Source organism: Dinoponera quadriceps, unplaced genomic scaffold (assembly GCF_001313825.1).
Source record: "Dinoponera quadriceps isolate SergipeBrazil2010 unplaced genomic scaffold, ASM131382v1 scaffold1527, whole genome shotgun sequence".
Taxonomy (NCBI): domain Eukaryota; kingdom Metazoa; phylum Arthropoda; class Insecta; order Hymenoptera; family Formicidae; genus Dinoponera; species Dinoponera quadriceps.
The window spans coordinates 244211-270808 of NW_014555734.1; the positions used below are offsets into that span (position 1 = coordinate 244211).

Here is a 26598-nt window from a genome sequence, read left to right on the forward strand (position 1 = left end):
GATTTTCAGCCGGCAGCTCAACTTCTCCGCCGCTGCCGCCGCCAATTGTGGCCAGAACAAGCTGATGGACGAGCTCAGGCCAAATCTGGGCCTGCTCGGCGTCGGCCTGGTCGAGAACGACAGCTTCCACCTGAATCACAATCAGGAGAAGAGGAAGTGCAGCAGCGCCAGCTCCAACGAGCAGGACTTCGGCCTGTACGGTGTGCACCAGGGCCTCGAGGCGAGCCCGCCGACGCCCGCCGCCACGCCGGGCAGGAGCAGCGTCGGAGCTACCACCACTGTCGGTGAGTATCTCGACTCGATCTTCCTCGCCTCTGACTGTCGAAACGCGTCGAGAGCGCTTTCAACCCCGACGGTCACATCGGCGAGCCCTACTTTCCTCGTATTTTCATCCGAGCGTATCTTGTGAACTCGCGAACGGCAGGATGTATCGCTTTTTTCACCACGAGGACCGACCTCCCATAAAGTCGCAAGAAGCGGTCTTGTCCACCATTATTATTTAGCATTAGCAAGCGATACTTTGTGATATTTTTATCCGAGTACAGTTGTGAGCCTGTGATCGGCAAAGATCAGACTTTGTCTAATCAGTGTGTCGTTTTGTTTTGTTTTTTTGTTTTTTCGTCACAAAGAATGGTCTCCCGTAAAATTGCGACAAATGGTTTTATTCGCGGTTATTTTGGCCATGGCAAGCGGTATTTTTCTGGTATTTTTATTCGAGCAGAGTCATAAGTTTGCAAACGCAGGCAGGAATCAGACTTGGTCTGACGCTAATCTGTCGCCTTTTCATCACGGAGAATGATCCCCTGTAAAGTCGCGAAAAACGGTCTTGTCTACGGTAATATCTCTGATATTAGCCGAGGGGAACTTTTGCGGTATTTTTATATAAGTTTGCGAACGGAAGAAATCAGACCTTGTCTGACCAGTGTATCGCTTTTTCCACTACGAAGAATCGTCTCTTGTAAAGTCGCGAGAAACGGTTGATTTTTGTGATATTTTCGCATGAGCACAGTTATGAGTTTGCGAACGGCAGAAATCAGACTTCGTCTGCACCAGTATATCGCTCTTTTGCCACGAGAACTAGTTCGCAAAGTCGTGAAAAATTTGTGCCCATCATCCGTCCGTCTTGACATTAACAAGCCCTACGTTCGTTTTTATCGAAATAAAGCTATTATTTTACGAGATGAATGGTTAGACAAGTCTGTTTTCATGATTATTGTATCGCTTTTTTCGTTGCGAAGAAGGTCGCACCTGGTCTGAACGCAGCACCGTTTCTTTCACTGCGAAGACTCGACTTCTATCAAATGCGCGGGAATTCGCATTTATACAACATTAACGAATTATCATATCGCGAATAGAGAAGATCAGGCATTGTCTGACCGCCGCATCGCTCTTTTCACTGCGAGGTTTGATCTACCGTAAACTCGTGTGCAGCAGAATCGATCAAGACCGCGACAAGCGTTGCCCGCGCGAACAGGATATCGTAAAGACAGAAATTGCTGATAGAAATAATAAAGAAATCTTACAAGAATGATTACTATAACATCGAAAACAGCGGATCGTTTCGGTGCTTTTCAGCTTTGAAACGCGCGAGTTTGGCAATCCTCGAGGGAGGAACGCGAACAGAGCTCGCGGCAAAGTTGTGCCTCGAGTATCCCGCGATACGATTTCGCGACTTTCCGAGACGGGTCGGGCCTTTATCCACGCCTTTGATCAGTGCCGGAAGAGAAATGGACATCGTGTCATCTCGAGATAGACGTATTTTCCGCTTGTTGAGCCTCGAGCACGCGTCCGCGCTGTCAACGCGACCAGCCCTGAGTGTTGACAATGGATCGGGTGGGCCAGACATATGGTGGTACCTGTTCTATGGACTATTATTATGTGCCAGTGGGGCTTAAGAGAGAGCTTAGCACACCGGGGGTGTGCTAATGGGGTGGGCTCGACACGCCGAATAAGGGCTCGAACGAGTGACAAGTCTGGCGCCCAGTTTTCGATGGGTCGTAAGACTCGTGAGCGAAGGGACTCGTCCTCGACGCCCTATCGCCGTTTTTGTCATTGTATCGCGTTTCCCGTTACGCTCGAAACGTCAACTCGTGCTTGTCTAAGCGCGACTCGCGGGATCATCGCGTCGTTTTTCAATGACATTCGATATAATCCGGGAAACATAATCGCTTCATAATGCCCGCATTGTGTGTATATGCATAATCGCGCCTTCCGCGCTGATTAGCGCAAGAAAGAGGACGCCTGTCTCCTGTACTCTTTTACCCTGCAATCTCGTTACTATTTGCGATAATATTCCTCGCGTCTTTCGTAATAATGTCACGCTATTGTATTCGTTTCTGAATATCGCATTCGAACTGTTCAAGTCAACTGTTCGAGTAGAAATGATAAAGGCGACGTTATGATGAAACGCGACGCGGAATAAGAGATTTTCCGATCGATCTTCCTGAAGTTTTACGTGAGTAAACGTCGACATCGGTCGTATGAGACACGGAGAGCGCAGAATCGTGCAGAAATGGACTCACGAGTCCTCAATGCGTGTCCTTACTTCCAGGACGAAGTACAGCTCGATAAACACGGAGTTCAACAGGTCGGCCGACGGTCGTTAGGATTTTTTCGGCCTTATTATGCTCGAAAATGAATTTCACGCGGTGGCACCGATTTGCAAACAGCGATATCCCGGCGTATCCGTCGCACCCTTCAAGGTCAGGGTTTCCGGAAACGAAATGAGACTACCGCGGGATTCTCATGCAAATGGAAATCCGACAGGAGCGTCGAGCCGCCTCGCGACGGGAGAGAGAGAGAGAGGGAGATAGAGAGAGAAAAAAAGGCAGCGCGGAATAAAACGAGGACGGACGCGGGGGTGCGGTGCGGCGGGGGCAAGGGGCTGGGGAAAAATTAATGTCGTTAACCCCCTCGCGGGTTCTCCCGGGGTATTAAAAGTACTCGGGCGACGGTCTTCCGCGCGGTTCCCGTGTCCTCCTTAAAAGCAGGGCGCTCCTGTCCCTGTTGCGCGAACCCCATGACCGCCGTCAGCCTCTCCACGCGTGCTCTCGGAATTTCCTCGAGCGAAACTCCGCTCGATAAGTAGAGATCGATCGTCGAGTCGCTCGAACTATCCGCCTCGAATCGTCGGATGGACATTTTCGCTCGAAATGGAACGGTTGAACCTCCAAATAAAATAAACTACTCCAATATTCCTTATAGAAAATATTTACTTTAGCAATTTTTCAGCAGTTTTCAATGTGGGAATAGTCACTGTACACGTCGCGTTAATCCTCAAACTCGTGATATTAAAATCCTGTTGAAGCGAAGATTATTCGCCGGCATAGGCTTTCCATGCAGATGCAGGAACAACAAGAATTCTTAATGCTTTATAATGGGGAGGTTTTCAAAGCGCCAGTTGCAAAGTGACAATTTATGCCAGAGACAGTTAATCACAGTCGAGTGTCCCAGGGACGTTTCCGCCATTCGAGTTCCCGCAGCGAGTCCTCCGACGAGTCGAAAATCGCGCGGCTTCCGCTCGGGAGGGATTTCGAGGGAATTTACGATCTCCCCGATATTCCTCTCGTCATCATCGTCATTAGCCGGAAGCCAATTGATCCTTGCGGCTCGCCGGCGCGCGGAGAAAACAAACCGGCGCGCAGCCACCAAAGCTGCACACACGCGTGTACACACGCGCGCATAACGCGGGCAATCGCGCGTATCACTTTTCACGCGGCGATAATACGTTCTAATGTGACAGCAGATGCCGGCGGATGGATGGCAGCTGCAGGTCGAGGGCCATCCGCGCGATCCGCATTACCGGTAATCCTGTAAATCGTGTCATTCGTCGCGCCTCGCGCGTCACCTCGTTAAAATCGCCGCTAATTACCTCTCGACTCCCCCCCCACCCCCGGACGGCGTCGAAAATTTGCGGGGGCAGATGTTCGCCGGCGTGGCGCGCGGCGCCGCGCCGTTCACAATCCTCGCACCCCCTCGGCCGCCGTACTCCTTTTCCCGGCTGCCTTCCTCGAGTGTGCCGCTCGAGACTGTCGACGAACAGCTTGTAACTTCGCCGGACAAAGGGTTAAATCGGCTGCGAACGACGTCTGGACCATCCGTCCGTCCGTTCGTCCGTCTGATCGTTCGACTCGTTTCATCGTCGTTATTCCGCTTTGTTAATCTGTCGCCCCGCGAGGAACTCAAATTCGAAAGGAGAGCAAAATTACGGATTCCGAATTCTCCGACGAATTCCCCCGCAATTGAGATGCTTTGCGCGCATATTTTCCGGATTTTTTTCCCTGAGAACGCCATCTCGCCCGCATCTCGTGGCCGATTTCCGCGTCGTGTTTCCGATCGCGCGAATTACGCAGCAATTGCGTCTCTCGCGCCGGTGAGCCAATGAAGCGGGAGAAAGCGAGGGAGATTTTGTCGACGCGATTATAATAATAGCGTGTCCGCAGTCCGGCAGCGGAACGAACGTACGTTCGCAGCGAGAGAGAGAGAGAGAGCTCGTTTTAACAAACGTAATTTGTAAGGATGTAATTTTCAGCCGGATTTTTACGTCAAAGATGAAAAACTGACGATCGCAAATTGCCTATTTTCTGCAATCGAAAACTTCGTAATTGCATAAAAACGGATTCAAATGCTGAACAAATTGAAACAACAGCGCCCGTGCGCAAGTATATTCCACGAATCTAAATTTACAATCGAGTAATAAACTTTTTTTTTTTGACTTCCGAAATTAGATTACGAAGCCGCAATTTGTAAGTTCGTATCGAACAATAGTTGAAGAGTGCGCGTAACGATATTTCGCGGAATATACAAAAGAATGAAGAGTCACAGGGAGGTTGCGTTAATGGGTCGATATCCCATTGTCACATACTGCGAATTAATGGGAAAAATTCATTTCGCTGTCATAAAGATCCCGGAAAACATTTTTTTTTGCCGATACCTTTTATGAGACATTAATTTCATTTCGTATCATTTATGAAAATCCCGTTTCAATCTATAGCAGCGCGGGGGAAAAATTAGAGCAAGCTTTGTGTTGCGTTAAAACGGGATATAATTTTAATGGAACAAAGAATTCCTTCCAGTTTGCATTATCACAACTTTTAGAATTTAATTGCGCTACATCATTTATCGCCGTGCGTTCGACCGTGATTCGTTTTGTTCTCCGGTTTTGCCCCCTTGTCCTCCTTACCTCTCACCTTCTATCAAGTTAGTCGCAAAAACCGGGCGCGCAATCTCCACATTTCTCTTAATTACATTCCGAGACGCGTCGAGAAAAAACCCGTATGCCCTCGAAATTGTATCCGCTCGGCAAAGCGCCGGGAATGAAAGACGCGTCGTAAGACTCGAGCTTGAAAGGAACGGCAACTAAAAGTAATCGAACTTCCCGGTTGTTTGCTCAGTAAGTAAACAAATAGCCAATAAGAACCAGGTTAGGACGCTAATTGCGACAATATAATTGTAAAATCGACAATTTCAACTCAACCGAAGCCACCCTCGTTGGCTCTTATCGGCTGTTTATTTATTTACCGATTGAAAACGAAAAAATATGTGTGTAATGGAATAGTTAAACATAAAGGCGCGAGTTGGCGCTACGAGAAAAAAAGAAACGAATAAAAACCTCAAAGCGCGGCACGCGGTCGGGAAGGAAACGGGTCGCCCGGTGAGAGAGCGAGAGAGCGAGAGAGAGAGAGAGGCCCTTCGCCTTCTTCGCTGAACTTGACCGAGTTTCCCCGTTCACCGGGTAACCGGGCAAGGTATGTAAAGTGGACAGCATTCATCCTTGAACATTGAATCAGCATGTAACATGATTAGGTCATTAACGCCCTAACCAAGTTAGCATAGTGCGAGGGACTTCGCTCGCCACGCTTACCCCGGGACCGTGCGACCTGGGTAGGTACCTCTCTACCTACGTTCGTTCATAAAGCCGGGGCGTCGCGACGCCGCACCGCGTCGCACCCGCGTCGCATCGGCGTCGCATCGCATCGTGCGGCAACCAAGACGACGACGGCGGCGACGGCGGCCATGGACTTCTCGCGCCTCGAGGTCGAAAGTTCGGTGAATCGCGCCTTCCGTGGAATATCGAATTTTCCGGCGATGAAAGCGATACCGGAAATCGAGTTTCGGCCGCTCCGACGCCGGCTACTCCGCCGGTGCCCGAGCCTCTCCTCGACCTTCTAACCGGCGAACAATACACGAGGGCACGCGGAGAGAGAATCCAGGGGCGAATTGACCCCGGCGTCAAGTGCGTAACGAGGATCGTTAACGGAGTTTGTTGATCGCGTCGCCCCGGGAAAACGCAACACGCGGGGTACAACTCGAGCGAGCGTGGAACGCGGCGGGAGAATTTTTCGCGCGTCCGTCTAGGCGATGATGAGGGCGAGGAGATTTCTTCTCCTCTTCGGAGCGAGCGATCGTTGCGTTTTTCGAGAAATTATGCTAATCCCACTCACGAGTTTTTCTCCTTTTTAATTGCTCTCTTTTCAATTTATATTTATTATACTATAATTTTATACAATTTTATCGCGATTTATATTAATTCGTGGCAATATTTACTTTCTTTTTCACATTCCCCCCTAGTATTTTTTTGGACGAGCCGGTTTAGGAGGACGAGAATATATCGCGCTGTCGATGACAATTTTTCCTCAGTAAGTTCCGCAACGTATCAGTGTGTCCGATGAGAAAATTTGTTTTTTTCCCGGCAATCCTTGGAAGATATATTTTCCCCTTGAATAAAAGCGCCGTGATTTTTTCATCGCTGACTCTGTGAATAATGGCTGCGGAATAACCCGTCTCTTTTTGCATTATGCAAAATTAATTATTCACGGATCGTCCCTTTGCTTTCTGCCTCTTTTGTCTTTTTGTTATTGCACCTATAATATATCTATGTTTCGCGCATATGTATGTGTATGTGTGGGTGTTGACGACGTACAATGTTAAACATGCAGTTTTTTATTAAATATATGCATAATATGACGGCTATTAATACGTCATTAAATCACTTTATGGGCGCGATCGGCGAGTGTAATTCGAATTATAAAATTACGAAATAATTGCAATACAATTACAGACATATACATGCGCATACATGGCGTAAATGTGTGTATGTAAATGTACGTCGGCAAGATTGAAATTTATCTGATACCGTCGACGATACGAACGTTACCGCGGTCGAATACGGACACGATGCTACGCACGTCCTTACTTTTTGCTTTTAACAGAAATAGGTGTCTGTCGTCAGCGTGACAGCTTCGCGAAAGCGTTAAAGCCGCGTCTCTCTTTTATTGCAGGAGCAGAAGGCGCTTTTAAAAAGTTAAAGCCCGACCCCTGCGCCTCCAGTCCTCACATTGGCCACACACCTACGACAGCCAGTTGTCCAACACCCGCCCGACGGCGACACAGAACTACCTTCACGCAGGTTTGTATGAGAGTGTCTAAACAGTTAACACATTGGCAGTTTTTAGATTGAAACGGCACGCGACGTGTCAGAAATATCGACGTTGTCAAAACGCCCCTCGCATTTGCATTGCGCAAGACAATCGTATATTTGAATAACGGAGCGAAACTTAACGTCAATTATAGCTAGGATCGCTCACATTTGACGAAAATATACACATCTGTGCGTGTAATTTTTAATTGATATGTAATATTTCAATATTAACATAAATGTTTGGTGAAACACAAAACATATCGGTTTACACCCATTTACGTATATGCGAATTAAATACATCACGTGTTACATCGTGACCAAAATTACTTAGGTTTGATTGGCGGATAATATGAAATTTGCTCGTCTCTCGGTCAGCGGTACGCTTCGCCAAGATTTCTCGAAAACGCGTGCCTCTTCGGAGCACACCGCGCCCTCCTCGACATTGGCATTTCGATTAACTCCACTCTTTCGCATCGCGTCCAAATTTCCTGCCGGCTAGCTGAAATCGACCTTTACCACGGCTCTCCAATTGTTTCGTAGGAGCAGCTGGCAGAATTGGAATCGGCGTTTGCAAAATCTCATTATCCGGACATATACTGCCGGGAGGAGCTGGCGAGGACCACCAAATTGAACGAGGCTAGAATTCAGGTGAGTGTAGCGTGCCGCTTCTCGCACTCGGGAGAGAAAAAGAAAACGAACGGCTTTTCGGCACACGGCGCTTCGAGTCCGAAAGACGTTTCCTTGTCGGTCGAATCCGCTCACGAACGATAGATTGTCTCGTTGGGGCGTGCAATATATTTTACGAACGAATCTCGATCTGGCGTGAACGTTTAATGAGAATCTTAATTAACAGCACGAGATCAATTAGTGGGCGATACGTCTCGGATATTGAACTAGAGACTTACGAAAGTCTGTTGAATTTTTAACCAGGCTTCTTTGGTTGATTTCTTTTACTTTATAATTCTTAAGAAAACAGTAAGGGAAAGGGTGTAAATACGGAACGGCTTCAAATATTAAAGAAAGACTATAGTTTAAAATCTAAATATTGAATGGACGGTCGTCAATAATGTTAACATATGCATCTGAAAAGCACGTACTATTATTTATTAAATTATTATTATTTGTTAAATCTTACCTTGCGGCTATATTGCACTTTTATAAAGCCGAATATTCGTTTACTCATCTTTAAAACGTTTGTAACGTTTCATAATCGTATTACATACGTTTAAAGAACGTATATGAACTGAGAGAAAAATACAGTTATTCTCGGGGACAACAATATCTTTTTTTGTTTTAACCACAAAAATAGTAGCATCAACGTATCCACGTGAGATTATTATCATTGATACTACAGTAACACTTACTAGAAAAAATAGTTCTCTCGCTTATTTTTGTGGTTAAAGTGAAAAAAAAATTATTGCTATCCCCGGAAATCAATATATTTCTCCCCGTGTGAAACTAACCGTGCTACCTATGGGATATGTACACCCTTTTCCCTATTGTAGGATCGTTTTATTAATTAATGATTAGAAAGAGAATCACGAAATGAAACATGAAATCTCAGAGGAAAGATTTTATCGCGAGGAAAGCTCACGGAAAATTGATCTCAACTATTACCCGATAACGGCAAACTCTTTTCTTTTTCCCTCACTTTCCAAGCCATACCGCGTGTCCGAAATCACTCATTTCTCGAGTCAGTGAAATCATCGGTCCTCCGACGAACTTTCGCAAGCCTTTCGCAAGCCTTTCATATCTTACAACGCAACTCGCGCATGTGTGTGTGTGTGTGTGAGACGGGGAGTAGATTCGTAATTTTATATTCCATCATCAACGCGATACTCCGTCAAGGCGACGCCGTTCAAAAAAGATAGGCAGGTAGGTACACTTATCCCCCGCCTATCTTTTTTCACTGTGACTCATTGCGTAATCGAATCAAAGACGCATGCGGGGCGACGAAATCAAGTTACGGTCGCAAATGTCGGCCCAAGACACCCTGTATTCTTCGAGGGTCGTGGAATCGATTAGAGGGGACCGAGACGTTTTCAACTGACATGCACACATACACGCGTATCCTCTACAGCCCGAGGAGAGGTCCTCGAACGTGGACATCGAACGAGATAAATTCAGACGGTGGTCTGGGCCTCGCGTTATGTTTATTAATACGTCGTGTTAAAATATCAACGGCAAATTGGACATCAACGACGTCCTACGACAGTGGTGCGGTTTGCGACGACATTAAGGACAGAGGATTCGGCAATGAGAGACAGAGAGACCGAGAGAAAGACAGAGACAGCCTGAGAGATAGAAAGAGAGAGAGAGAGAGAGAAAGGGGGAAGAGAGAAGTTGGGGGGTCGAGGATGGCGTCGGTAGCGGACGCGAGGGAACGTGATGGGGGTTCGTCGGTGTAGCCGGGCGCGCGCACGTTACGGCCTCGAATTCCGAGCGAGAGCGGGTACATATTAAAACAGTCGTCGGTGCGTTGCGCTCTTTTGATATATAATGCAGCGGGGTGTTGTTTGAGTTAAAAGCCCGGGAACCGCCGCGACTTAACCCTGTTAAACTGCGATGCCAAGTAAAACGCGGTTTGCGCGTCGCTCGCCCGGTTATAACCGATGCACAAAGTGTCCGCGCGCGCGTCAGGAGGAGGCGTAGAGCGCAGAGCGCACAACTACGGACGACGAGGGGGACGACGGCCGGCTGACCCCTGTGTCGGCCGTATCCGACCTCAAACGTGGAAAGAGAGAGAGAGAGAGAGAGAGAGAGAGAGAAAGCGACAGAGGGCAGCAGAGAGAGAGGCTTGCAGTTTTAAATGTCATTTCCAGTCGCTGGTTTTCCGCCGCGGCTGCCCCAGAATCGGCCAATTACCTGTAACCTGGCGAAGCGCGCTTTGCGCCGTAATTAACGCTCGCGTCATCGGTTTGCGCGTTTCGGCTGCTACCGCTGCACCCTCCGCGCGTCGCGTTCAACTTTGAACGCTTTTCTCCGTCCGCTACCTTCCCCCCTCTCCCTTCACTTTCTTACCGGCGATAAACGTATACCGATATGATCCTCGGATGGAATCCGTCGTCTTTAAACGGGAAAATGAAATTTCGCGAATCCGTGATATAGCCAGAAATGCAATTTAGAGCGGGAGGGACTCTGAAGGTCAGTCTCCGGTTTCTCTCTCTCTCTCTCTCTCTCTCTCTTTCGCGATTTCCCTCGGCGGGCGCCAACGGATATCGTTTTGCCTCAGTCGTTGTATCGTGAAGGGAAAAAGAGAGGGAGAGATAGAGAAAGAGAGAGAGAGAGAGAGAGAGAGAGCGGAGGAGTAATTGCTGTAGATTTTCTATATAACTCAATTATAATTTTAACTGTATTTTTCGAAAATCGCTCAGTTCTTTTTAATTGTGAATGCAGAGTAAAAGAGAGAGGGGAGGGGGTTCGGTGGTTTCACTCAAGTGAAAATTTTCGAAAGAATTGATGCAGCCCGTAACAATGTTCCCGCGTTGTAACCCAATTCCGGCGTGTATACCGTCGGAAGTAATCCCGATGAAACACGCGCAAAGTAACACCCGCTCGAATTTCAAAGGCACCCCCTGCCGTTTCGCGACGCGAAAACTCGCGGAGAGAGCGGCGAGACTCGTCGAAATTTCGTCGCACCCCCGAGCGACGAAGCCGGTCCGGGTTTACGTATCCCATCGCGAAACAGGGGTTCTTGGTGGAAGAAAAAAGCAGGATGGCGGCCGCGCGTAAGAAAGGGGGCCCTTACCCCTGTCTTCCCCCCGTCCCGTCCTCCTTCTTCCTCTCAACCCCCGGTTCTCCCGACGCCATCTCCTCGTCCTCGCTCGCCCTCTCGTAGTAGAAGGAATAGCGAGAGCCAGGCAAGCCTGAGACGTTTCAGATCTATCTAGGGTGGAGAAAATTCAATTTAAAATGGCGGCTCAGATATAATGGCAGCCTCCGGTACAGCGTCACCCAACCCCCTGTGCGCCCAACTCATCTCAACTTTGCCACCCTCGTTCGCCGTCTATTTCTCTCTCGTCCTCGCCGCCTCCACGGCCCGTGTCGCTATCTTTGAGGAAACAGAATGCCGTGACTAGCGCGAGAGCTTTTAAAGGGACGACTCACTCGCTAGCTCTCTCTCTCTCTCTCTCTCGTTCTCCCACATCCACGACGTCGCCCGATCGTTCACTAAAAAGTACATCGATTCCGCTCCTCGAGTTTCGCATCTCACCATCGGCAATTTCTGCAATTCCGACGCGATAAGCGCGATGAACAACACGAGATCGAAACGGCGTGCGAAAGCTCTCTCGAGGCTTCTATAGAGACTGTTTCATCTTGGTAATTTCGCTAATCGACAGCAAAGTGGGTAATATTAGTAAAGATTACACTGAGAAGAGCCAGTGTTTGGTTGGATCAATCCGAAAGTGGATAACCAAACGCGTGAGGGAAACAGAATTTCTGGTTACAAGGACCGAATTATGTAACAAAGTGGAAACTAATATAAGAGATTAACAAGATCAAGATCGGCAAAGGATAGATTTAACGTGGTGAATTTGAAGCGACGTTTCAAATCCGAAGTTCCAGAATGGAACGGCTTATATGTGAAACAATGTCCTCCCGTGATTTCGACCATCGTGTCTGAAATCCAGAGTCATACTACACTCAGAGAAAAATGTAGTAACATAAGAAAAATATAGTAACATAAGTGACAAGAATAAGAATTTTGTACGTAGAATTAATATAGTTATATTAATGTATACAATTTAATAAACAATCTTATAACGATTGCAAGTAAATCTGTACAGTTACGGCAGCTGTAATTAACGAGAACTATTTATAGTTTATGCTGTTTTATATACTATTTAGATTTAATTGCAATAACTATAAGTAGTTTGTCAAACTATATACGTTAATTCTACGTACAAAATTCGTATAGTTGTCATTTGTGTTACAATATTTTTCTCTGAGTGTAACTTGATTTCGTCAAGATTCCGTCAATTTCTTGAATAACAGCAAAAGAGAGCTTCGTCAAATATTTATCTGTCTATCTTTGTAAAACGTACTTGATATGTAACTTTTCACCTCTCGATTATAGGCTCTAATAATGAACCAGATTGAAATTTTGTGTATCTTCGGGCCATCTTCTTTATTTTATATACTATACACTCATGTGTTCATACAACTAATTGAGATAATATGTTTCTAAACAAGACCCGCATCTCGCAGTGCCTCTTGACAAAGTCGTAGCCGCAATTTCATCGGTTTCCATGCTGGCTCGCTGCTGACGGTGTATGCCGCGCGATTTGCAATTTCGCTAAACACGCAAACGCGAATTAGTGCACGTTGAATGAGCGTTTTCCATGCGAAACATCGACGGTGCATCTCGCGCAGGATCGTTTCCGTCCGTTTATGTCGTTTCGAGTGAGGCTTGCAGGAAACTCGGTAGGAAGATGTAACGGCGCCGCCTCCGTACACGTGTACAAGCGCGCGGATATAAATTCAGTCAGGAGAATAAAGCAAAATTCGACTGGAGAGGCAGCGGAAGAGAGAGAGAGAGAGAGAATGTTTTCCATGATTGCTACACGGCAATTGCCAAAATGAAAAGAAGGGTAGTTGCGGTGCAGTTATATATACATATATGTAAACGCGCGCGAGGGAATCTCCGCGCGAGAGACGGTATTCGTGACGGTAATGATAATAATAGTGAAAAATCGGGTAACACCGTGGTAAGAGAATAATTCTCGAATCACCGCACAAGAAATCCCATTACGCCGAGGAAAAAGAAAGGAGGAGCCTGAGCTCCCCGTGATATTGAGTTAGCCGAGTTTTCATTCGACCTTTTTACTTCGATTCGACTTCCGATCGAAGCCTACCTACCGGGCGTTCTGCGAGAAAATCGGCTTCCTATCCGGCAGGAAACAGGGAAATTTGCGGGAGCAGCGAGGACCCCCGGCGAACGGCCTCGTAACTCGATCTGGATTCTCGATTTTCCGTTTGCAAATAAAAAAGAAAAGATACCGTTTATAGAATAATTATAATTATACGGTGTAATATATGCGCCTGCGTGTATAAGAGTTTCATCGAGCAAAAATGACTTTCCTGCTTCAGATGTGGGGCAACTTGAAGCTCTTCCGAAATTTCGAGAGATTTGTCAGATTATTGTCGAAACACCGTAAAATATATAAGAACCGGAAACTAACGTACATTCGTTAGATCGCGTTTCGATATTTCCATGCAATTAATGCATAATTATCGCGAATCCTTACCATTACACCTTTACCCCGGAAAAAAAAATTGTTTCGCGATTAGTCGTGATTGTTATCGGCGCGAATTTTATTTTTAGCTTTAACCTTAAAAGTTTACGATCGAATAACCGAACTCCGGAGTTGGTTCTATATCAACGTAATTGCGTTGAAATGTGCGGCCGTGTCCATAATTTCCGAAATGGGCGCGCGCAAGCAGTACACCATTACATTACGGGTCTTACGCTCTTTTTACCCGACGAGAAAGCCATTATCCGTGTATCCATTTTCCCGGCTTGTATGTGGGTTAGCTATCAGAGTGCAGTATTCTCTCAGGCATACGGGGAGGGATAGTTTTCTCGGTCGCGGTCCTCAAAGTAGCAGACATTTTGAGCCGCGCTCCCCGTGGGACAGCCATCTCGCTCTTCCCCATCCTCTTTCTCCCTATTCCGGTCTATCTTTCTCTATGAGCGAACGTGGGAAGGAGAAGAGCGCGGTTATTGAATTACGAACTCTTAGCTTTCCAGTTTCTTGCAGAGTGCGCGCCTTAAGGGACGCGAGCGCGCCCAAGTATGTTCTCCAAAGACTCCTCTACGGGCGAATAGAAGGAACAAATAAAAGGAATCACTCTTTTAGAGATCTCTTCGGCCAACGTGTTCTACTCATCTGTAAATCTATGTGTGTGTATCTATGTGGGTGTGTGGGTGTGTGTGTGTGTGTGTGGTGTGCGCTTATTCGCAAAGAAGTTTTCTACAGCGAAGGTATTTTCTGTTTTAGATTTTAGATGAATGCGCGGTATCGGGTAAACGAAGCGCGTACAATATCATTTGCATAGGCAACGCGGAAATACCAAGCGTGCGCGTGAAAAATTTTCCACTGAGAAGCAGATACGAGAATCTAGCTCTCTTATCGGGCGATCGATCTCTGATCTCGGAAAATTTCTGAAATTTTTCCAAATTCCGGACAAATGGTTTCAGACAGACGTGTATATTTCCCGTGACAGACGCTGCAATTGCTCATAAACTTTTCTTTCACATCTAACATATCGCATACTATAATTAGAGGGGAAAGAGAGGAACGTTCATGAATACCGGTAATATTTTCCCGTTGAATATTTTCTGTGCGTTTGAAGCTGGCACACTCTCGCGGGCTGGCAACACGCGCGGACGGAGATAACGCCGGATTATTCGAAAGCCAAGTGTGTTTTATGCAATTGCAAATCGCCCCGTGGCGAGAATTCCAATGCGGAATTGAGATTGATTATGCGACTTGCCTCGCACGTTTCGCGATTTCCATACATGTGAGTTAGAACGACGCATGCTCGTCATGAAAATGTTAATCAAGCCCTTTGTTAAGAGTCTTCGAATGTCTCTGTCTACCTTTGGAACGTATTCCCCGATTGCCGCGATTATTCCTTTCATTTTCGCCCGCAAATGTATATTTAAAACCAAAAAAAAAGAAAAAAAGCACATCTATATTATATATCATTCTCGGTAATTTCTATAATTATGCCGTAATCCGCGACTACTAAATCCCCGACGATCCCTTCTCGACTCTCGTGGTCGAGTCTAGACTCAACTTCAGAATTAATATTCCGATTATCATCGTTCTGATAATCGTCCCGATTCTCTATAATATTTCATATCCGAATTGGGTTTCTCTCTGTTTCTCTCAGCTCGGTAATCTCGGATTCCAGCCAATTTCGCGGCAAGGACTTAATCTAAATAAGACTCCATTACTCCGCCGCGCTCTCGGCTCTGCCTAGATATTTCTGTAAAACTTCATTTCTCGCAATTTCCTATGTAAGATTGCCGATCTCTTTCGTTATTAAAATATATGAATTTATCACGCGGCTTTTATTCTTATCGCTCGAATTACGCCACCAATTCGCTCACGATAATTATTCGATATAGCCATGTGATACGGGAGCAAAATTCACTAATTCGCCACATTTTCGACCTTCGCGAATACCGCCAAGCGAATATCCCAAAGCACGTAGTTCGAGTGCTTAAATATAAGACTCGATTGAAAAATTTGATTCGAACTCGCACGTAAAACATCAGGTATCGATTGCCAGAAGGGAATATCAATTGATTTCATCCGCATCCAGTCTCTTTCTCTCTCTCTCTCTCTGAAAACGGCGCAATCAAGAAAGTACAGTTGACGGAGTTGGTTTTATGTAGCATATAGCACTCTAAGAGAGAAAGAGAGAGAGAGAGAGAGTTATACTCAAATTATAACTCCATTTTATCGCATCGTTTAATAACGGAACTAAGTCGCCGATTCCGTTACCTCCGATACCGCGGCCAAGTTAGCGGCTAGAAGATAATCTAAATAAAATCCAATTGCAACTACAAAACTATCCGACCGAACTTACTTGCTTCTCAGCATCTTCGGTACCAATGAAACCCGCCCTGTTTATTCTCACCGTCGTTACATTTCTTTCGAACAGATTCTCTCATATCCCCCGATGGTTCCTTTGAGTGTTGCTCGTCGCTGAAAATTGTTTCTACTCACATGTGATATCTCGACACTCGTGATGGGTTGCGTCGTTTAAGAAAAAGTATCTTCTTTTTTTATAAATACACCAGACCTCATATGTGTCTGAAAATTATAATCGGGGTTATTCGAACGTCTTTTAATGCTGTATAGCGAAATCGTAAGATTAAAAATTGTACGTAATCTTTTATTAAATTGCACTAACATTATTATTTAAAGAGACTTGTCTCAGAGCGCTGAATAAATTACACTTTAATAATAATAATAATAAATTTATTAATTAATGTATACATATAAATGTTGAGACATATGTTTTCACGACATCTGGAGTGTACAAATACGTACTGTCACTGTTCGTTCGTCACGCGATATTTGACGCACGTCAACATTTGTACAATGGCCAATTACGACGAAGTCAAGAGGCGCCGCGAGCTGGCATAACACGCGTTCGTTAACGGAAATATAATCCCACACCGTTCATAAACTATTAATTTCTTGCGTAGGCGTTGGTCTCTTTAGCGCGAGCTGACGCGAGATAGACGTCGACGTAGGTGACAACCTTTATCGCGTCGGGTATCGCGCGTCGGTTCCGCTACTACGTTAATTAATAATTTGCCATCGGAATTACTTCATGATTAACCTCTGGATGATTAGTTGAGACAATTACGAAATTCTTTCCCGCATTACGAGTTAATCGAGTTCGGGTTGACATGAAACTCGCGCGCGCGTGCGTTCAGAAAATTGCCCGTGCCAATTAAACGCGTTCTTAATTACACAAGAGAGTGCCTCACGATACTAATATCCACTCGCGAATTGGAAAAAAATAGCGCGAAATGATGATGAAAAAGGAAAACCATCGAAAGTAAATACGTCTCTCGAGGTTATTCGCGAATTTTACATCACTCCTGTGTGTGATTGCGCAATTTAATATTGCAGCTTATTTATATAGCTCCGCCTCGTTGTTTGAAATATTTCAATAGATATTTTTCATACACATTTTCTTACGCGATTTTCGTGAAAACGTCCGTTTCAATTTCTTAACGGAGATTAGTGAAATCTAAAGCATCCATCGCACTGAACACGATTTCGGCCGATGGCGAGAGCAATCCGAATTGACGACGCAAAAATAAGCGAAATTACTTCGTGCAGATGTGAAATTACTGATTTCGGGACACGGAGATAAGCGTTTAGGCGCGAGCAGCCCTCACGATAAAAATCCCTCCCTTCCTCCTTCCCTCCCTCTCCTCTGTGAGCACGCGGCGAATTTTTTCCCTTCGTTGTCGGGATGGTACGTGCGGATCCGAGCATCGCTGCGGATATTTCACGAGGCACTCTCTCTCTTCGGAAGCGCCATACTTCTACAAAGAGTGATAGAGCTGTAAAGAGAACGAGGCGAAAAGATACAGAACGCGGGAGGGAAAGAGAGGGGATCAGAAGAGAGCAAGCGAGAGAGGAGGAGAGGGCGAGAGCGAGAGAGAACGAGAGAGAGAAAAGCCTCGTTCGAGCCACCCCGGCTCGTGTCACCCACTTCTGCGACGATGAGAGAGGGTGTACAGTAGAAATGTCGATAAAACGTGTCGGCCAATGAGCGAGCCCGATGTGACGTCACTGCCGCGGCATCGGCCAATCGGGTGGCGCCGGTGACGTCACCGGTGAGGGTGGAAACAACCCCCGACCCGGGACCCGAGAAGCCGCAGGCTTTTCTCTTTCTGGGGGCTGCTGGAAAGAGGGGTCGCTCGGCAGGGCGGGGCGCGAGGGTGGAGATTGTTGGGGCCGCGAGGGGGTGGATGAGGGAGGCTGAGAGGCTGAGGGTGCGGAAACATGCGCCGGTGTGGATGCCGGGGTGAGTCGCCGGTGGCGGCTCGGGCAAGCCCCAATATGGGTTTACTAATCCCGCGAAACAATGGAAATTGCCCGATGCAAAATGGCGATAGGTAAACCAGCCTGGATTCCCCGGGTGAGGCCGGGGGTAAACTTAAGACCCGAGGGCTCGGTGATGAGAGAGAGAGAGAGAGAGAGAGAGAAAGAGTAAAAAAACAAGAACGCTTTTCGGCCCAAGAGGCTCGCAGCCCTTCTTTCGCGCCGGGGTTGCGTTCTGCTCGGTATCGCGATAAGGGTTGATCCTCGAACGACTCTCGCCCATTCGTACACCGCACGTCGCTTTGTTAGCCCTCTCTCGTCGCCATTTTGTTGCGAACACACGTGTCGTCTCGGCCGAGCAGCACCGTAGTAACAATCGTTTTTACATACACGCAATCCCGCGCACGTATCTACCCTTTGCGCCTGCAGGATGCCGCAGCCGCGCTATCTGGAACTTCTTATGAAACTCGAAAAACGCTGCGACGGCAGCACCCCGCTTTGAAATCAATTTTCAAACTAACTACTGCTGGTCGCAGCATTTTCCGAATTTCAGAAGAAATCTCCGGTGGCGCCGCCACGGCGCCCTCCGAGAGACCAAGGGATTGATCTTGCGGATTACTGCCTTCGAGCAACTTATCAATCTCGTTTCTGGCGCTGTTCTGCAGTGAGAGAGAAAGAGAAATGGTTAATCTCGCGAAAGTTACAGTAATCTTCGGCGACGATCATATCTTTTCGTTACTCTAATGAAAAAAATATAGCAATAGCACGAATATGCGTACAATATTTTTATCTCTAACACTGTAGTGTGTGTCTGTGTGTGTGTGTGTGCGTGTGTGATGCTTACTACAAAAATAGTTTTCCGTTCACTGTAATTCAATTATGGTCAACCACGATTAATTAACTACGGTTAACTGCACGGGATTAACGTTAATCAACTTATAGTTAACTGTAATTACTTCACCGTGCAATCACGAATACTAAGGGCGAGTCTCTCATTCGTCACATGTCGTTTCGTGCCGTAGGTTTGGTTCCAGAACAGAAGAGCGAAATACCGGAAGCAGGAGAAGCAGCTGCAGAAGGCCCTGACGCCGATTCCCGCCTGCCAAGGTGCCATGATGAGGAATATCTATCCTGGCGCCAGTAGGGGTTATCAACCCTATCCCCATCCTCACAACAGCATAAATGGCATAAATCGTTATCCCCAGGTGAGGCTCCCTTACGACGCGCAGGACGCTTCCGAAATTTCATTATTATCGATACCCGCCGCTTTGCACGCTCACCAATACACGCAACGCGAAGACACAGCCTCGATTATGGCAAGTAAATAATATAAACAAGACTTGTTATGCGAATAATATCGAATAAGAGTGTGATATATCGAGTGCGATCTTCAAGACGTGCTTTTGATTACCCGAGATTTACTCTCCCTCGTTTCGTTTATCCCCCGGGGATATTTAAGGGACACAGACACTTATTATCGCATATTGCATAAAACATTACTGAAAACGCGAAAATGTCCCGACAGACGGGAAGATTCTTTCCCTCCGAAACACGAGCTCGATTTGTTCGGATCATCGAGGAGGGAAGTGCACCTAAGCGCATCCAGGGAATTACGCTAAGAATTTCGATACAACCGTAGATATGATTTCGAGGGTTTACGTGTCGCGTAGGGGGAAGGGGGGGGGTGAATTCGATGCGTTTCTCGTTAATGATTTTAACCGAGCTATTAAATTGGAGTGCACCTGAGCGTACGTCCGGCAGCGCATCGCTATCGGTCGATATAGCTAAATTGCATTTCGGCTGATTAGTTGGGTCGGCCGGATTACCGAATGCCTACCGCTTTAATTGAGCCAATAATTCGCGAGAGCGTGTCGGTTTCGCCCCCTCCCTTCCCCCGAAAAAGAAAACTCGAATGTATCGGTTTACGCAGTCTTCGATCTCGAATTCGACACTGCGGGCGCGCGCGCGCGCGCGCAAATGTGCGTGTATGCGTGTATCTCGTGTTTCGAGCCCGGTGTGTGATTCGCGTTCGGAGAGAAGAATAATTTCCACGTCGCTCGCGCTTTATATTCGAAATGAAATCTCCCGTCGGGAGAATTCGCCGCGAAAAGGCGCGCGCGCGCGCGCGCGAACTCTTCTCGCCGTCTCGGCGGGGCGCTTGATAATCGCGCTTGATAATCGCTTGATATATATATATATATATATATATATATATATATATATATNATATATCGCTCCGCGCGTAACGCGTAACACGTTGGAAAATTGATTACGGCCCGGAAATAGACACCGCGACATATTATTAATTTCCATCGCTTCAACAGAACGTGTTACGCGGTTAATTTTTACGTAATGAAACCATATATACCCCTCGCTCGGCCGCCCGCACGCCCCGCCTCGGTTCTCCCGACGGGCGAGAGCGAAAATGTAAGAGGCGGCTCCTAGCCGATAATTATGTTTTACATACGTTAATTACCCCGTTACTTTCCTTCCGTTGTTCGAACTCGGCCGCTCAAACCGAGCACGTAACTCCGTAATTTCATTGATATCGCGGAATTCATTTTCACCCCTCTCGCACACGCTCTCGCGCACGGGGGAATTAATTATACGCGACATTAACACCGCGAGTGTGCGCGCGCGCTTTTATATCTTTTTTCTCGCTTTCTTTTCTTTTCCGTCGGTCTTTTTTGCCGGTCGATCGGAACGACGGATTTAGCGCGTCGTGATCTCGCGTCCGACCGTTGCGCGTCGATATATTGCTGTCGCTACCGACAACCCGATCTCACGTTGTATCGAGTGACGAGCGAGATCGTCGCCCGACGACGACGTCATTAATCGCGGCGAACGACGATTTCAGATGGGCACGACGTCTTACCCGAGCATGACCCAGCCGTTCTCCATGTCGCATTCAGCGTCGAATATGTCGGCCGTCACCGGTATGCGACAAGATGCAATGGGTAAGTCATAAATAATGCAACGCCACACACAGTGCTTGAAATGTGCGTGCGCAAAGTGAAGAAGTAGGACGCCGAGGCGCGTCGTCGTCGCGCTCTCTCATCCGGGTCAAGGATTATGCAAATCGGCGTGATCCCGCGTAAATATCCCGCGCGGGTATCTTTTATTCTGAAGATAACCGCGCGCTCGCTTCCTCGCGCGGAAAATCGATAGCGCGTCGTCCTCGCACGTCGCTCCGCGCGCGAACTCGAACGCCTCGGCGGCCGTAGTCGTCCCGATGATCGTCCGTTAACTTTTTGCATCCTGAGCAAACTTCTTTGCGACTCTCTCGAGTTTCAACGACGCAACGCTCGAGGTAGCGCTTCGCAGGATCTGCTTAAGTCGTTCTTGGGGAATGGTGGTTTTGCAATGGTTACTCCGGTGAATTTGCGGAGTTTGCTGGTAATAATTGAGTTACCGATATTGATGGCGATACCTACCAGATAATGTGCCGGTGACAATAGTTGTCAAACAGTATATTGATAATAACGGCTAGCACAAACGGTGTACGGATAAAAATAGTTGACGTGAGCGACAATGCATGGAAGAATATCGTGGTTTATTTTATGTGTTTTACATTCTTTTCAATTTCTCCGTGTTTCCCAGCGGTGCAGGAATCGACTGGTAGAGTTTTTACCTTGCTGAGGAACTGGGTAAATTTTCTAATGATAGCCTTCAGTTCCTGAAATAACATATGGCACGCATGAAACGGAACGGTGGTAAATTAATGAATGTTGCGGAATGTCGATGTGTTTCTCACTTATGAAATTCTGAAGTAATTTTTACCACGAAATTCTCCCTGTGTTCCACTGCTGTCAACACCACTAACAAGAAAGCGGACGGATCGACGAAATTAGCGGTCATTCTCGTTCAAAAGAATGTTGTATCTATAAATTGTGTGAAAAAATTACGCTCCGGCGCAACAATGCGCTGCATTGATACGGTTACTGACAAAATCACAATCGTTTGATTGATATATATATATGTTGTTATATATATATATATAACATATTATATATAGTCAATTATACTTCTAATTCTAGTAAACATTCGCCAAGGAACACTGGAGTAACCATTTTAGTCGGATCAAGTAATCACTTGAACCGCAGCGCTTTGTTTACTGTGTACTAACAATAGCTCGCAGTAATCGCGGCCATACAGCCTACCGTTGCCGATCCGATTAATATGCCGGCCAAGAAAATACGCGTGTCAATTCTCTTCCCACGAAATACCTCGCGACCTCGCGACGCGGCCTCCTTCATCTTCAACCGCCTCCCGTCGACTTTCCGCGCCGCTCTTCGGCCGCTGACCCGACGTTATCGAATGATTCCGCAAAAATCCGGAGCGGAAATGGCGCGAATCCGACGCCCGTGTGCACGAGAGGCCGCCGGCCCCGTCAGCCGGCTCCTCCAAGACGCTCTCTCCATTTCCGCCCCAGCGCCGTCTTACACCATTTCCGGCGCGAGATGGAATATCGCTTTTAAATCGAATCAAGACTATTCGCGAATTGCCTGTCGGCGGGGAGCTCGCGAACTTGCGAGCGGCTGCACGAGCCTCTCCTCGCAATCTCTTCGCCGCTCTTCTCCTTAACGACTTAACGTCTTAATGCGATAGCAAATCGGCCGATTAGCGACAGACTCGATCAGGCTCCGCGGAAAGTCGTTAAATCGAATCGCACCCCCCGGGAGTGATTCTTTCGGGAAGAGAAAAGAAACCAACTCCCCTGTACGCGCCGCGGCTGATACTCGGGCATTTTTCTTTATATCGCGGGGGTGGCGTCGCGCGACTCATTCGACCGGTTCCCGATCGTTGACGTTGCTGTTGACGGCTCGTATCTTCGAACGACTCGTATCTTCCATTTTCAACGTGACGCACCTTCGAAGCTAAACCTCGGTTTCAAATTCTGTTCAAGTCTGCAAAGTCTGCTTGAAATCGACCGAAGATAATCTTGCCATCCATTTGTTCGCCCGAAGCTTAGCCTCGCGAAAAATCCCATTTTTCACGCGATTCAATTGCTTGTTTCGCGAATATTATTGTTCGAAAATCATTTTTGTTAAGAAAAGAGTTACTTCTTTTGGCATCAAAAATCTTTCTGTACACTCCGCATGCGAGAATTTCGAAACATCTTGTGTATACATTTAATTCTCTAACGGTAAGGTGGGGCGGGGGGGNGGGGGGGGGGGGTCAGATTGATCCCACGGCTTTATTTTACAGCGTATACAGCGTTTACTCCTTTTAAAGATCGTTTCGCTTCTTTTATCCACCTCGTACATTGATTACATGAAAAATGAACAAAACAGGGAGGGGGGGGAGGGGAGTCAGATGCAATCCCCCACTTTCTTGGTTACGTTGAGAACCCACCTTTGATCATTAGAGGGTCAAAATTACCTCGAGTGTTGTGCTGAGCTCGAAGAGATCGCGCGTCCCGCCGGTGATCCCGACCGGCCGCAGCTCAGCCTGCGTCTGAAAACGCTGCGTCTGCTTTCGGTTTCCAGGTATGTCAGCGGAGGACGAGTGGTACAACAAAAGCATCTCGGCCCTGAGAATGAATACAGCCCACCACCCGAACCTGGCCGCACCGATGTTACAGTACCAAACATAATTGTAAACGGAGGCGGGCGGGCGACTCAAGGGAGGTCTCGTCAGAAATCGGACGGCGCACTTGTGACCGCAACCGACGTCGTGGGGGTGGCCGACGGAGGAAGCGGAGAAAGGGGCGTAATAAAATGACGAGATCGACGAAGCCCGATCGAAGGACCGACGTTTCGCCGTTTCGCGGACGAGGAAGAAAATAAGAAGGGAAGATAAGATCCGTGGATCCGATTCGCTTGATGGCCATCGCGAACATTCGCTCGCGTCGGCCATTCTGATTTTGCAGTGACACGTTCTCGCACCTCGCTTGCAAGCGAGAGAGAGAGAGAGAAAGAGAGAGAGAACGCTTCCTCTCTCTTTCTCTCTCTCTCTCTCGAGATCCCGCAGCAGCAGCAGCACGACAGCGACTAATAAGAGCCGCCGTCGATTCGCCTTCGCGATTCGCGAATTGTCCGTCGCGACGGTCGATCGCGTGCGAGGGAGGTTGCCAGCGATCGTGGAATTCTGCGATCGGTACATCCGCGACTGGACTTTTTCGCTTAGCGGCGATTCCCGGTGACCGATGCGAACGTCACGACGAATGAACGGAGGGCGGGAACCATACACCATGCGCTAAATTCGACGGGGAGTCGTCGAGAGGGAAAGGGAGAGAGAGAAAAAGAGAGAGAGAGAGAAAGGGAAAATGAGAAAAAGTACGCGACCCCCCAAGGATGCAACTTGTATTTCGTATTCGCGGATAGCGAGAGTCGTATGATTACAGAGCGTGTACAGAATGTGCGACAGCGCCTCACGTGCGAGAAAGAGAGAGAGAGAGAGATTCGTCGCGAGATCCGTATATTTTCTACGTGTAACGGGTGTTCGCGCGCTCTTTTCGCGACCGGTTCTTCTCGACGGTTCTCTCGGGGAGGACGCGTGCCGTAAGAACGCGCGCAAGCACGGCCCGCACAAACACACACAAGCACACACGTGTGCGCAAAACACACGCGAGAAACAGCCCTGCACAGCCGCGTATCCGGACCAGGGGCATGAAAACTCGCGCGCGCGCGACGCTTCGTTAGTCTACTCAACAACGATTCGATGCCGTTTTTCGTTAATCGGTGGGCGGTAAGGGGACGGGATTACTGTGTAAATAAGCGGAGCGGAGATATAGATACATAGAGGAGAGCGTAATCGGAGCAGATACTCCTAGCATATGCGATTTTTCAATGTCCTTTTAAAAGAGTGTAAGCATACCCTTAGTGAATGATATTAGGCATTGATTTGTGTGCTTCTGTTCACCACGATTTTGAATAAACAGGGAGCCGGAGGACGCGGGGGGAAGGGGGATACGGGGTGACGGTGATGGTGGTGGTAGTGACGGTGGTGACGGTGGGTGGTATCTGAGACGGTGTCTTGCGTTCGAAATTTGAGGGGCGCCAGGGTTTCTCCCCGTCGCGCACGAATTAACATGAGAGACAGAGAAGAGAGAGAGAGAGAGAGAGAGAGAGAGAAGGAGGGTGGAAGAGGAAGAGAGAGAGAATTATTATGATTATTATTAATCGTACCGCATCCCCGTTCCATCATGATTGAAATGAGAAAAAGATTCTTGCCGCGCGCTCGCGCACGCCTCATCTCGCGCTACGAGAACGAATAGCGAGATAAAACCGAGATCAGGCGAACGAGGTAAAACCGAGTATACGTTTGAGACTTAGATATTATTTAGAAGTATACTTGTTGTGTGTACGTGTGTGTTTGTGCGCGTTAAGAGAATGGGCGAGGTGTCGTAATAAATTGAAGTTACGCGCACACACGCACACGTACACACGCAGAGTCAGGCACAAGTCACCGTTATCGAAGCGACGTCGATTACCGATTACCATTCACGTGCGAGTCCTCTTTTTTTCTGGAGATTTCCCCCTGATTTGCGTGATTTTCCTCCCGAGATGTGATACGCCTGACGTGTTGTTAACGTACCGTCGACGCGTCGACGAAACGAGCTTCTGACGCGACTCGCTGCGCATCGCCGGGCGGATTTTCGCTCGTCGACTCGCCGTCCGTGCGATATGCTATAATGAAACTTGTGTGAATTTGTGTGCGATGGCATGTTCAAGTCTGCTTCACAACTGGGAAAGTATCCGAGTACGCCAAGTGGAGCCGGCGTCAGACGACGGATTGCGCCGAGAAGTATCGTTTTTTCGGACGGAGTGAATAATCTGGAACCTCCTTTTCATCCATATTTTCCAGTTGCTTTACGGCAAAGTTTGTATTCCTGACCGCAATAAATCGGCAGTGTGTGATTTTCCGCCTCAACCGACCGTTGATGGTAACTTAACCTTCTCCAAATTTTGTTAAACGCGCGTCTCGATAATTTATTTAATGACTTATTATTTATTCGAGAGGTAATCATTTGATCATCACGACGATATTACAGGAAGACGCGTTTGTTCGTCGGCGAGAATTTTCATCAAACCTCGGAAAGAGAATTAACCACGTTAATGATCAATTTGCACATATTTACATATGTTAACAGATCTTCCTCCGATCTTTCACGACTACGATCTGTCGACTGACTCGCTGCTGAAAATCACGTTGCTTCGCTCGTTAGACGCGCGACGTCGACTGCCGCGAAAGAACGTCGGCGTCGCTACGATTCTCGGCCTTGGCTGATCAAGGCTGATCAAGGCTGATCAAGGTCGATCGTACCGCGAGTGATACGGGGAAATGAGATCCTCCGGAGCGAGATCGTTATTCCGACGACCGACAAACGCGCAGGCCGACTGACACTCACGAGGCCATCTCATCAGCCGCGGACGGAGTGAAAAATACGAAAGAGAGAGAGAGAAAGAGAGAGAGGAGGGTTTGCACCCCGTCTCACTCGTCCAGGATTGAACTTCCAGCGATCGCCATCTGATCGTATTACTACTGTAATTGATACTGTAACATCCAACCTGTTCGCGTCGAAAGGCGAAAACTCCGCGACGACTGTATGTGTGTGTGTGTGTGTGTGTGTGTGTGTGTGTGTGTGTGTGA

At 47.5% G+C, this 26598-nt stretch overlaps 1 protein-coding gene across 1 annotated transcript; it reads left to right on the top strand.

Annotated features, from left to right (window-relative positions):
- Positions 1-23683, top strand: LOC106745274 (homeobox protein prophet of Pit-1). Its single transcript, XM_014620726.1, has 6 exons — positions 1-284; positions 7281-7408; positions 7961-8068; positions 19026-19208; positions 20861-20960; positions 23493-23683. The coding sequence occupies exons 1-6, from the start codon at positions 65-67 to the stop codon at positions 23597-23599; spliced, it is 846 nt and encodes a 281-aa protein (XP_014476212.1). The 5' UTR covers positions 1-64; the 3' UTR covers positions 23600-23683.
- Positions 23684-26598: the final 2915 nt, after the last annotated feature.

Coding starts and splice junctions, on each gene's coding strand:
- LOC106745274 (XM_014620726.1), top strand. CDS start 65: ATGGACGAGCTCAGGCCAAATCTGGGCCTGCTCGGCGTCGGCCTGGTC. Junction 285..7,280: donor CGGAGCTACCACCACTGTCG/GTGAGTATCTCG, acceptor CTTTTATTGCAG/GAGCAGAAGGCGCTTTTAAA. Junction 7,409..7,960: donor ACAGAACTACCTTCACGCAG/GTTTGTATGAGA, acceptor ATTGTTTCGTAG/GAGCAGCTGGCAGAATTGGA.